The sequence below is a fragment of the Coccinella septempunctata genome, chromosome 1, assembly GCF_907165205.1.
Source record: "Coccinella septempunctata chromosome 1, icCocSept1.1, whole genome shotgun sequence".
Lineage (NCBI taxonomy): Eukaryota > Metazoa > Arthropoda > Insecta > Coleoptera > Coccinellidae > Coccinella > Coccinella septempunctata.
In genome coordinates, this window is record NC_058189.1 from 662,488 (window position 1) to 676,710 (window position 14,223).

The 14,223-nt window shown below is 36.0% G+C and overlaps 1 protein-coding gene and 1 long non-coding RNA gene across 7 annotated transcripts in view; one reads left to right on the top strand and one right to left on the bottom strand.

Moving 5' to 3' along the window:
• LOC123316792 (discoidin domain-containing receptor 2-like) overlaps positions 1 to 14,223 on the top strand; it is a 321,074-nt gene that overhangs the window by 277,197 nt on the left and 29,654 nt on the right. For all 6 annotated transcript variants that reach the window (XM_044903031.1, XM_044903047.1, XM_044903023.1 and 3 more), the window contains one exon: positions 1,755 to 1,962. In XM_044903031.1, coding sequence (XP_044758966.1) covers positions 1,755 to 1,962 — 208 coding nt within the window. The remainder of the gene's footprint in view (positions 1 to 1,754; positions 1,963 to 14,223) is intronic.
• Positions 7,560 to 9,478, bottom strand: LOC123316825. The gene is made up of 2 exons (XR_006538099.1): positions 8,970 to 9,478; positions 7,560 to 7,660 (listed from the first exon to the last, which is right to left on the bottom strand). It is a non-coding gene; the product is annotated as an uncharacterized LOC123316825 (long non-coding RNA).

Consider the following 14,223-nt stretch of genomic DNA (forward strand, 5'->3'; position numbering starts at 1 on the left):
TGCTGAACAGTACTATCAGTGTTCCGAGAGACAATAGACTTCGGATGTGGCCAGTAACATCATCAATATCTGGGCTCACCTAATATAGGGTGATACCTGAACCTGATCAGATGTTAAGTGAAATTTCAAAGTTCAATAAATCTCGGACTAATTCACTCTGTATCCTATGAAAAATCTTCCATTACCTATCCTTTATTGATTCAGCAGAAATGTTGTTGGCAAACGTTTTGTTTTTCCAGTGAAAATTAGAAAATAAAGAGGCCAATGATTTCTAGAGATCTTTTTTAACTCGGTGAATTTCTCTGAAGGAGTTGGTCCCCGACCTCTTGTTTCAGTGCTGATTAGCACCATGTATAACCTAAACAAAAGTCCTGCAATTAGGACCTTTTGATATGTGAATCCACCTAGATGACGGGGCTATTTATGCTTTCCGTTTGTCGCATTCTTTCCCAGGTATCCTATATACTAACTATAAAGCAGTAAATTCGTTCAAAAATATACTCATTTCACCTTTCCAGACTACAAAAAGCGAAACCGGATTGAAATACCCCATGTGAACGTCCGAATAATTAATTACAACTAATATTTACTCGCAACAGCTGGCGTAGAGATAAAAGCAAAGAGCTTTTCTTGAAATACGTTCCATTCAGCCCACATCAGGAATTCATTCTGCCCAAAATATGTATGAAATACTCGCATCTCCGCGCTTAGCAGAGATTGCGATAAAAATATAACTCAATTCAAATATTCGTTTGAAATATCCCACGAGTTTCTATAAATGACTCATCATAAGAAGGAAAAGGGGTAATTAAAGATTCTAGTGTATATCCGGAAAAAAAACTGAAATTTTTAGTAGTCCAGAGATATCGAATGGGTACTAAAACTCTCGAAGTGGAATGAAAGTTCAAACTTCTTTTCAAAGTAGCTGTAACTGCTCTGAATGTTCTGGAACTCTGCTCTGATATTTGTCGGTGACTTGTTTACTCAAAATTTCAACTCTCCCGGTATGGTAGATCAAGGGAAATATCATTTTTCAGTTCTCCATCATGATATGAATCAATTTGGATAATATTAACCTTCCGTAATGGTTTGAAACGTTGCCTACTTTTACCAGATTTCTAGAGAGCCTATTCATTTATCTTCGTTTCATTAGGCAGTCATAACGATGACTGATTATGCAGGAGTCACTTCGTACTAGACACAATGTACCCCTCGGTATTTTTTCGGAACATGTGATACCTCAATTCCAGGATACGATCCTGCCGAACACCAGGATTTTATTGTTTGATGTTCAACGAGCCGGAAGAATCGGGTTGGTACGGCCAACTTTCTGGAGACATTGAATCGATTTTCGCTTACGATCGTAAAATTTCCATATAGCGCAAACATACTTGCATCTTATTGACTCCGAACAGGTAGTATTTCACGAGGGAAATGAATTATTTCGGCTTTATTCGAAACCGCCAGACCGTGCAGTCGTGAAATCAAGAATCCAGAGGTGACTTATGAAGTTATTCCTTACGGGTCATCAGTTATGGATATTCCACATAATCAATTTATGAGTGGGGACCGAAATTCTAGGCATAATATACCCAGTGACATGGAAAGCCTATGATAGAGGTGCCATCCATTTCTCCCTAGCTCTTACGGTTACATAGCTGTCATTCAATCCCATCGAATTTTTGCCCACCCTGTGAATCCCACGGCATTATTTAGTTGTTCTCTATTTTAAATTGTTTACTTTCTCCACACAGGTCTTCTCGCATGCCAAAGTTTTCTTCAGCGTCGAAAACAACGTCTTCGATGGAGAAGCCGTTCATTTCTCTTACATGCCGGATTTGGTGTTAGAACACGCCAGAAATGTCACGATCAAGCTTCATCATCGCATCGGTAAATGGGTCAAGTTGCAACTATATTTCGCATCCAGATGGATTTTGCTCAGTGAAGTTTCCTTCGATTCGAGTAAGTACTACCCAATGTTATTTTTGTACTTTCCATACCAAATGGAATTTAAAACATTTTTCGATTGATGGAATGCTCATAACCGCAGGAACTACTGGGGAGTACCAGTGGTATCTTATATCAGTCTTTTGAAGATAGTGCTCTTCAAATAAACACTCTTTTCAGATCTTGAAAACATGAAAATACACTAATGAAAATCTAAATTCAGAAGGGAAAGGGAATGAAACGTGCTATCATCAGCCGCAATTTAGATTTTCACCAATCCACTTTTACGATTTTGACTTACTGGGGTATATTCAAAAATTCTTAGCCTACTATACCACCAAACAAAATTGCAATGTCAGGATATTTTTTATTACTCAACATATTCTCCTCTTAATTAGATACATTTATTACAGTGAACCTTCAACGTCTCTAGACCTTTCAAATAAATATTTCTCCTTGCTCTGCAAACCAGACCTCCACAGTTTTTATTACCTCCTCATTGGAAGTAAATTTACAATCTTTCAAACTTTTTTTCAGTTGAAGAAAGAGATGATAGTCTGATGGAGCCAAATCTGGTGAATAAGGGAGGTGTTCTAGTAATTCAAACCATAAATCACGAATTTTTTGCAAGGCAACATGAGATTTGTGTGCAGGGGCGTTGTCCTGCAAAAACGAAACATCAGTTCGCGTCTTTTTTCTTTAATTTTCTCCCGTAGAGTGATCAGTGATGCCAAATAGTAGTCTCCGGTTATTGTTCTACACTTACCAAAACGATGCAATCATGATTACTCCATAGCAATCCCAAAAAACTGAAGCAAGAACTTTTCCAGCAGATTTTTGGACACGAAACTTCTTAGGTCTTGGAGAACCAGAGTGTCGCCATTCCATCGATTGTTGCTTTGTTTCTGGATCGTAAAAATGTACCCAAGTCTCATCCATAGTAACAATTCGATTTAAGAAGCATACATTGTTTTCAAATCGAGCACAGATTGAACACGATGCTTCTACCCTTGAACGCTCTTGGTCAACATTCAAACATTTGGGTATCCATTTTGCAGCAATTTTTCTCATGTCCAAATTGACTTGAACTATATGATGAACGCGTGCGTATGAAATATTTATTACTTCAGATATCCGTTTTAGCCCAATTCGACGGTTTGAAGAAATCATGTCATAAACTGCATCGATATTTTCGGGGACTGACACAGAAACTGGCCTTCCCGATCCGTCATCATCTTCAATGGAGAATTTACTTCTTTTGAAGCTTGCAGTCCATTTTTTCACGGTCGCATACGAAGGACATTGATCACCAAGGGTATTAAGCATATCTTCGTAAATCTGATTACCTCTTAACCCCTTTAAATACAGGTACTTGATGATGGCTCGATACTCCAATTTTTCGATTTCCACAATTTCAGTGGACATCTTTTTCCTTTTAATTTATTACGTAACATTGGTTTACTTTTTTGGCGTCAAACTTCATACTGACACTTCTAATGAGTTATTGTTCGTTGCTATGGAAACGCAATATTTTTTATGCATAGAACTGGTCTAGGCTAACTATAGATATCAATACATCCTCGTATTTAGGTATCCATATCAATGAGCTTGTTTTATGCTGTCAAATTTCAGGGTTACTTGTTCGAGCCAATGGTTTAAGACCTTTTTCGACTCAATAACAGTTTGTTATTCATAGGCACTCAAAAATTTTTCAATTCGTAAATGTTGAGTCTATTTTCTCAGATTGGATGATGAAATTTACGAATTTCACGTTATCTCCTCTTGACCTCCTCCTTGTATCAATGGAAATCATTGGCTTTGATGAGACTTCAAAACTGAATTTATGGAAGCAACATTATTGATCAAGAAATATGAATCGTAGTTCAACAAACAAATTTCCAATTATCCTACATCGCAGTGCGAAAATGGTATGAAACGGATTGGTACTCGAAGGATGATTTCTTTTCTAGAAAGGCGAATAAATCTCAGAGATCAGAATATTTCTGCAGAACGTGTTGGATCCGAACAGAACGTAATACTCATGAGAACGGGATCGGAGCTCACGTTGTTTTTCACCGAAGAAATATGACGAGGATCGTGTTGTCGACGCTAGAGGAGCGATTCCGATGAAATAGACCTGTGATAAAAATGGATTGAGGAGATTTATGTACATCTCCCCATCGATATGGAGATATTGCTTTTTTTTCTCTTGTACCGATGCAATGTCTTACTTACATTTAGCCCGCCCGAGCATTTCGACAATATCGATCTAATAATCCTTAATTAAGCACGAATTATACGGCGTGTAAAGTTGGATATGTACAGGATGTCCCAAGTTCGACTGCCTATTAGAAGTCTCTGGAGAACTGGACATATTTGAAATCTGAAAATTGGGATTATCATTTTGTTCGACATCATCTACTGTACTAAAATAGTCTTGAATCCTGATCACTTTCAGTTTATACAGGGTATGGAGATAAATACTTCAAAATTTTTTTTCTATTTTTTCGTTTCTGATATTATAGACTTTTTATCAAATTCAGAATATATTTTTCATCAAATCGTTGCATTAGTCGAAATGTCGAATATTCCGAGAAAAAACTAAAAATGTAAACCAGAGCTACGCAATGAATTAAAAGAAAGAAGATGTCCACCGAAATTGTGAAAATCGAAAAATTGGAGTATCGAGCCATCTTCAAGTACCTGTATTTAAGAGGGTTAAGAGGTAAGCAGATTTACGAAGATATTAATACCCTTGGTGATCAATGTCCTTCGTATGCGACCGTGAAAAATTGTACTGCAAGCTTCAAAAGAGGTAAATTTTCCATTGAAGATGATGACCGATCGGGAAGGCCAGTTTCTGTGTCAGTCCCCGAAAATATCGATGCAGTTCTTGACATGATTTTATCAGACCGTCGAATTGGGCTAAAACGGATATCTGAAGCACTGAATATTTCATACGAACGCGTTCATTAGGTATATAGTTCACCTCAATTTGGACATGAGAAAAATTGCTGTAAAATGGATCCCCAAATGTGTGAATGTTGGCCAAAAGCGTGCAAGGGTAGAAGCATCGCGTTCGATCTGTGCTCGATTTGAAAACGACTTTGACTTGTTAAACCTAATTGTTACTATGGATGAGACTTGGGTACATTTCTACGATCCAGAAACAGAGCAACAATCGATGGAATGGTGATACTCTGGTTCTCCAAGACCTAAAAGTTCTTGCTTAAGTTCTTTGGCATTGCCATGGAGTAATCATGTATGATTTTTTGGATAAGGGTAGAACAATAACCGGAGATTACTATTCGACGTTACTGAACTCTCTACGGGAAAAAATTAAAGAGAAATGACGCAGAAAGCTATTCAAAGGTGTTTTGTTTTTGCAGGACAACGCCCTTACACACAAAACTCATGTTGCCATGCAAAAAATTCGTGATTTAGAGTGTGAATTATTAGAATTAGAACACCCGTCTTATACACCAGATTTGGCTTCATCCGAATATCATCTCTTTCCTCAACTGAAAAAAAGTTTAAAAGGTCGTAAATTTTCCTCCAATGAGGAGATAATAAAAGCTGTGGAGGTCTGGTTTGCAGATAAAGAAGAAATATTTTTTTTTGAAAGGTCTAGAGACGTTGCAGGTTCGATGTAATAAATGTATCCAATTAAGAGAAGAATATGTTGAGTAATAAAATATTTTGACATTGAAATTTTGTTTGGTTCTATAGTAGGCTAAGAATTTCTCAATAAATCCTCGCATTTGGCAACTTTGAAATGATCATGTAGCTCGCCTGATCTCTCCATGAAAAGGTACGTTTTTGGCATTTTCCTGTAATAATACATTTCCCGAATTCATTCCAAATATAATCTCGTGTAGGTACATGCACAGACAGACGACATCGCGTGAAAGAAAATCAGATTAGCGAACAGACGAACAAGTCATCCACCGATCACGATATCTGAATGAACTAAAAATATTTTCAGTTGGAAAACCGACGATGCGTGAATCTCTGCTCTCGCATCATTATAAGTTCGATAAAAAGAGTTTTTCCTTTACCAATAATAAAAGTTTATAGCGCATGGAAATATTGGTATTTCGCTTCGTGAATCGTGAGGAAAACTTTTAACTTGCACGCCATACCGACTTCATGTTGTCATGAAAACACCCTCGTCGTAAAGCTGTTAAACGACGTTGAATCGTTTGAGCAAATAATGAGTCACTAGATTATTTGCCTTACTCAATACGATCCACGGCAAAGAGACTGAAGAGACTTCTTTCTACATACTACACCCAAGATCATGCTAATTCATCAGAGTAAACTGTTTCTTTGTGGAGCACATAAAAAATCACTTCGAACATTTACAATGGAGGAGACTTCACAGAAAACGCAGCAACAGATGGATTATTATTCATGGATCGTCATCACTTTTGTTTTAGGATAGGGTTGTAATCCCCTTCAAATCATTGTTAATGATTTGATAAGTAAATACAAGCAATAAGGCGCAGAGATTCACAGTTGATCTTGCATTACAGGTCTGAGCACTCTCTGCCCTCTATCCCAGAAACAGTTGACCGCATGAGGTCAAAAGAAACACTTTTTTCCTATACTATTTTTTCCGATTCGTCCCTGATAATAATAATGAGCTATGACACCCCTAGAGAAACAAAATTCCCTACAGACTAACAAGGTAGATGTGTGATAATACACATCTGTGGATCTTTTGAACAGAGTTTTATTATTCTCCATTTTTGAACATCAAATGACACGAAAACGGAGCCTTATACGAGAAAATATAAGGAATACTTTTATTTTACAAAACGTTCTAATATTCATTAGATAGCGTCCAACTTTCAAGAATTGGGTTCGTTGAATTTTTTGTATTTTCATGATACGTAATGATCATAATGAGAAAGTGGAAGACGATGTTAATGCCTTGTGTTCGAAAAAGATTAATCAAATAAATGAAAAACTATCTACTATATATTCATTTTATTCGATAAAACCTTTGTGAGATTGAACTAAATTTTTTTACGGTTATTCAAGAGCCTGCATTTCTTAAACCGAGTGAATTCGGAAAAAATGGTATGAAAAATAAGTGGTTCTCTTGACCTCAAGAATCTACTATTAAAATATTTTCATGTACGAGTCTAAGATTCAACACTATGTATGGTTGATCTTTCTCTCCCAACATGAACACCAGAAATAATAATAAAAAATTCCATTGTACTGAAACACAAGAATTAATTCACATTACTCATATTCTCGTTTTTTTTTCAGTTTATAAATCTTTTCGATGATTTCATTTGAGCGGAATTCACACAACATTATCTACTTACATATATTTCTTGTCATTAACCCTCTGTTTCTGAGGAGGAGAAATATTTCTCAAAGTGAAACTGATTAAATCATTTTTTAGCATTAGAAAGCTTACCCTATAAAAGTGAGAGGTCAAAAAAGATTTATGATAATCAAGCAACTTGGAAAAGCTACTTAAAAACTCTGAAACGTACTCACACTGCCATTGTAAAAACAAATCGAGATGGCAGTGGTACTCTGGTACTCACCTAACAAAACGGAGGGAACTTTAAGGAAAGTTAAAAAACAAACAATTCGATGTAACGTTTATTCTCATACAAAAATATATTCCATCTAGCGAATCAGTAGATTCATAAGTTTCGGCTGAACCATCACAGTACTAGTTGTTGCAGCCCTGAAAAAAGAATGATGATCAATATGAATTCTCGATGAAGATATACAGGGTGAGTCTTTGACTCGTACAAATATTTTAACAGGAAGTTCTTGAGGTCAAAAGAAACACTTTTTTCCATTGCCATTTTTTTCCGAATCAGCTCGGTTCAAAAGATACAAGCTGTTGAATAACCATGAAAAAATGTTATTTTAAGTCGTAGATAGAGGGAAGAGAAGATACCGCATTGCGCAGCTACGAAGGAGAGCTCTCTGTGTCCAACATCAACTTGTTTTTGTTTACGTTTACCCCAATCCGAATCTATCTTTTTCGGCATATTTTCCACAAATTACACAATTTCTTGGCATTTCAACACCGAAATTCTTGATACTCAAGTCTTAAAACGCACGAAACACTATTACATCGAACACAAATACGATAATAAACATTCAAATATTGGGGTAAACGTAAACAAACCTGGAGTAGATGCACAGTAAATGTCAACAATAACATAGAGATGTTGGACACACTTTTCTTGTTGTTTACGTTATCTTCCCCTTCCTCTATCTACGTTTTTAGTGTTATATCGAATGAAATGGATACCGGAAAACAGAATATCACCCAAGTCTTCCAGTTTTCTCATTGTGACCATAACGTACTACAAAACTTCCAAAAATTCAAAGAGCCCAACTCTTGAAACTAAGTTGAACGCTGTTTACTGAATATTCGAACGTTTTTTAAAATAAAAGTATTCTTCATATTTTCTAGTAAAATGCGCCGTTTTCGAGTAATTTGATGTTCAAAAATAAAAAAGTATCTATGAAATTCGAAAAACTGGGTACTTCGGCTGAATGCAACTCTGTTTTAAAGATCCACAGATGTGTAGTGTCATGGATTTAGCTTGTTCTCTCTTTTTATCAGGGCCCAATCGGCAATAATGGTATAGGAAAAAGTGTTTATTCAGACCTCAAGAATCTACTGTTTAAATATTTGTACAAGTCATAAAAACTGATCCTGTATATTGAATGAATATTTCAACTGATCTTGCTTTCACCCTGAAAGTTTTGAATATTTATGGGGACTTGAACTATTCTTGATAAAACGTTAAAAAAAATGTTTTATTTCATTTGGAGATATTTAAACTTCATCAAATAAGTCTCCCTCTGAAAAAATGTGTGATGATGTTAACTTGTACCTTTGACTCAATACCCAATGCTTGTACACAATGAACAGTATGGACACCTTGTTAAACTCTCATCTGGTCGTGTAAAAAACCCTGTGCACTTGACGGAGACAGTTCATTCAAATCTAAGACTAAAATTGCGAAACTCACCTCAAACCTAGTGTACGTTTGTCAACTTCAAAAGGGTTCGATGCATTGGTTATTGAAAGTCATCACTGTGCCTTCGGGACATCTCAGAGGGGCGTCCCTAACGTTCATCACAACATGATCCTTGTTATCCGACACATTGAATTTTTTTTGGCATTCAACTCCCATCAGAACGAATTGAAGCGATATCGCTAGAACGATAAAAAATAAAATCTTCATCTTGCTGATATGTACGTAAGTGTGAGAATCATGAAACTGCACCAACGAACTTCTGACGAATAGTGATCCTTCCCATCTCGAACGGCCAAACTAATGTTATACTGCCACGGCCCGTCAAGGTCCTCCAAGTTAAACACTTGACTGTTCTGGCCCAAAGTAAATAGTCATTAATCTCCAGACTAGCCGAACTCGATTTATTTCCATTAATTCGCTTTTGTTGGAACGTTTAATTTATCCCAGTCGTATTATGTTTTCAAAGTAGAAAAAGAATTGATGAGAGGAGGTCCGTTCGCAAAAACGTCCGCGAGGAAGGATACAGCCAGTTTGAGGAGATGTTTGACTCCGTTTTTGCATGGCCTGGGGAATTTTTCGCAGACGGGTGCTTAATTTCCTGTATTTTGTATGGACGCTGAGTTCAGTCGAAATTTAATAACAATCAGTCACAAAGATCTCCAGGGGAATTAGGAATGAGGGGATGGAAAGGAGTAGGCGATATTTTTTCGCTGGGATATTGGATGTCGGCTACTTCAGTCGGCTAAGTTTGTATAATTCTAGCGTGATAATTGTACAGCAGTATTAATGGAAATTTTTTCAATATACAATCAGAAAACATTGATAAAGATTCAGATGCTTCGAGTTCCTTGGGTATTGTTAAATTATTCATTGTAATAGACTATACAAATATACTAACGAAAAAAATATCGACTAAAGGAATGGAAAGTAAAAATAACGATTTAAAAAAAAATTCTGCAAATTATAATTCGTCTCAAAATTAAACGATTTAAATATATTTCTGAACATTTTCTCCAGTTTTTCAGAAAACAAAAACATGTTTCATGCACTATATGTGATTTACCTCATTCAACATTTTTCTCATTTCAAACATACATACAGGAAAAGTGTTTGACTCGTACAAATATGTCAACAGTAGATTCTTGAGGTTGAAAGAAACACTTGCATGGTTTAAAAGATACAAGCTGTTGAAAAACCATAAAAAATTGCAAGTCACATACAGTTCTATCGAATTACATGAATTTCCGAATATAGTTTCTCATTTATTGTGTGAATCTTTTTCGAACATAAAATATCCTTTTTCTACAATCGTGCGCGTTCATTCTTTTTCCCGCACGCATTCCAAGTTGCAAAGAGTCACTTTCCCAAAACGTGCGGGAAAAACGCCTGCTATTTCTTTCCCGCACGCAAATGCGTGCGGGAATGGATTAGCAGGGGTTTTTCCTGCACGCAAATCTTATAGAATAAATTGAATTCTATCATGTTTCTATGCATAGAACGTCAACGATGAGAAACCCATAGTAATGACATGCAGAATTACGTCTGTCATTATATATGAATTAATCAAATGAGATATGATCTGTTTCGTGAAATGGATATATTTATATCTTTCAAGCGCTTGTAGAAAAAATATTGTTCCTAACTCTTGCGTAAAGTGTCTTGCCCGCACTCAACTGCTTACCCGAACTCTGCTTCGCATCGTTCGGGCAACGGCAGTTTCGTGCGGGCAAGTATCACTTTCCGCACTTGATAGGAAAATAACTATTACGTCTTCCAATTTTCTCATTATGACCATTACGTACCGTAAAAATACCGAAAATTCAAAAATCCCAACTCAACTTGGAACACTATCTAATGAATATTTGAACGTTTTGTGAAATAAAACTATTCTCCATATTTTCTCGTATATAATGTGCCATTTTCGAGTAACTTTATGTTCAAAAATTAAAAAGGATTTGTGGAATTTGAAAAATTGGGTACTTTGGCTGAATACAACTATGTTTAAACGATACACAGATATATAATATAGTGTCGCAGATTTAGCTAGTTATTCTGAAGGTAATTTTGTTTTTCCTGGGGTGAAAACTTAAAATGGCTATATCTTTTTATCACTGCTGAATCGGATGACATGGTATAAAAAAAAGTGTTTCTTTTGACCTCAAGAATCTACTGTTAAAATATTTGTGACTCACCCAGTATAGTAGTTTTAAATTTATTTCAAGCAGTTTTATTCAATATTGCTTTGAGGAAACAAATGTTTCATTTCCTCGTTGGATGAACGAACATCAAAATTTAATCAAACATAATGATGTCTACTTTTTCATATTGATATACAGGGTCAAAACCAAAAGGATATCGAGAAACAGGTAATACTACACATGAAAATATTTTAGATACCTACCAAATTGTAGACTGTGAAAGTTTAAAAAAATGAAATATTGCTATAATGATTACATTGAAAAAAAAACAAATCTATGCAAAAACTGATGGTTGGTTTATGCGGAGAAAGGAACAATCTTATTGATTCATTTCTAGGTATCAGTTTTAAGGCATTCTGTGTAAACCCACTTTTAGGGTGGATTCATACATGTATGAACGCTGCTGCAGCGTTACTAAGAGCTTGTCCAGATGCTGCGAGAAACGCGCGATTCACTACGCGCGTTTCGAAACGCGCGTGTCGAGATACTAGAGCACAGTAGGTCCCGTCCACATGCACACGCGCCTGCAATAAAATCGCAAGTTCAACGCAAGCAATCGCAGGGATCTCGACTCGCGCGTTCTACGCGCGTGTCGAGATACTAGGGTCTCAATGGTAGCGTCCAGTACACATGCGTTGGTTGCTGCGTGAGGACGGATTAAGTGAAATTTCGAAATGGAACTCGATAACGATATTGAACTTTTTATCGATGAAGTTGAAAGGGAAATTCTGTTGTGGGATATGGAATCACCCAAATATTTCAATCGTATTCGGAAAAAATGTTGGAAAGAAATTGTTTATAGATTTTCTGAAGAAGGTGATTCAGAAGAGGAAAAAGAGCTTTGGATAAGTAAACCATTTTTAATAGTGCGCAAAGTAGGATTATACGGAATAAAAATGTACTGCGGTACTAGGAACAATACATAAATTATTAAACCATTTGATTTTGTCAGGGCAGTTGACTCATTTACAAAATATTCAGCAAATCGGTCTCTTGTATTACGTTTCAAACGTCAATGAGTTCTAAAAAGTGCCACTTTATATGTCAGAATTGCAAAAAGATAATTCTGTTGTGGGATATGGAATTTCCGGAATATTCCAATCGATGAATACCTACTAAAAATACATGTTGGGAAGAAATTGTTGAAATATTCTGTGAAGGAAGTAATTCAAAAGAGAAAAAACCATCCACACTGAAAACCAAGGATTCAATAATAGGGAATACTGGACTGGAAACTCGCGTTTTGACTCGTAGACAAACGCTACATGTGGACGCAACATGAAATGATACGCGCGTAGTGAATGGCGCGTTTCTCGCCGCATCTGGACAAGCTCTAAGAGTTAAGACCTAAGAAATAGACTAATCTGATCAGCAGATGACAGTCACGTGAACATTAGATTGGTCAATTTCTTAGGTCTTAGATCTTAGGAACTCTTCATGAACCCACTATAAAAGAACAGCCCATCTTTGTTAGGAAATGTACCCTGACTCGATATCATAAGTCTTATCCGTTTTCGAGATAGGTACTTGCTATCAAAGTTTTCTATATTTTTCAGAATTGCTATTTATCCATCTTTAAATACATAGTTCGCCGAGATAACTCTAGGCTTCTGTCGAATTATAGAATTTTCTCGTTTTCAGTTTAGGCAACTATAATAATAATATCTGTCACACTCTGTATCTCGTGAACTGGCAAAATTCGTTTAACGCAAGTTTGGGTAAATTGTCATGTATTTACGTTACATTGTATCACCAATTTTTGTATTTCCCATTCGTTTTGAAATGATATGAATAATACATTAATGGTTATTTATGTATTTTGGCGAAAATAATACATTCACTCGAAATTTACAAATTAATTATTCTTCACTTATGACCTTATTCGCTGGAAGTTCAACTGTATCCCCAGTATTTATAACATCTGGATAATAAGTGGAGTCAGATGACCGATGCACGTGCCATGATAGATAGAAGGTTGTATTATTTATCAGAATATAGAACTTAGGAAATAGAGAGCAATGTATGCAATTGTTGATTTAGAATATGGCATGCATTTAATGATTCAACATTAATTGGGAAGTCCTGGATTTTGTGATTATATCGATTGTAATGAACCATACCGGAGCCTGCTAATTGAGAACATAGATTAGAATTACATAAAATCTAGTCAGTGCAAGGAGAAAATTTTTGCGTGATATCATCGCAAATAGATGGAAGGCAGCGCATTTTAGGAATCACTCATTCAGTCGCAAGCACATCTATGAATTACACTTCTTATTGGTTTATTGGTAATTCTCCAAAGTAGGTACAGAAATAAATTTAACTTGATGGTCGTTAATGTACATAACTTCTGTGTTCTAAATGAATTGTCCTAGTTTTAAGTGAAAAGAATTATTAGTTATTTCGTTTATCGAACAGACCAATTTTATTCGATATTAAATAAAGCAAATTCAAATTTAGATCTAGAAAACGTCCTTTGCCAACCTCCTCTGGGTTGACTGTGGTCGACTGTGAAATAAAACACTCACAAAAGTCAAATATTTATATATGTTCTCCATCACATTGGATCCTCTAACACAAGAAATTGTAAACGTACAATTCAATTCCTCGTCGAGTTAACGAAATATAAATGAGTGCTCCCTCCAACTTTCAAAACTCAACCGTACAACTTTTAATGCACTAAATGGTGAGAACAATTACTCCTGTTGGTCTTTCACCGAAAAATCAAACAAAAGTTGGGCCGCTTCCATTAAAGATTCATCCATTATTCGAAATAATAACCCTCCCTTGAATGTAATGCGATTTTAGCTGTGGGTCCCGAAGACAGTAGACGAAAATGGTTGGTTGTTTCACGCTGTGCTGCATTCTTGTTAAATGCAGCCACGTGCGTCAGAGCCATACAAATAGGCTGGAAGTTCTTGGGTGATAATAATTCTTGCTGTGACTGTGAATAACGTCAGTTAGATCTAAGACCGTGAAGATGGTGTTAATGGAAAATAGAATAACTGAATTTGAAGCTTCGAAAAATTATAAAGTGAACTTAAGCG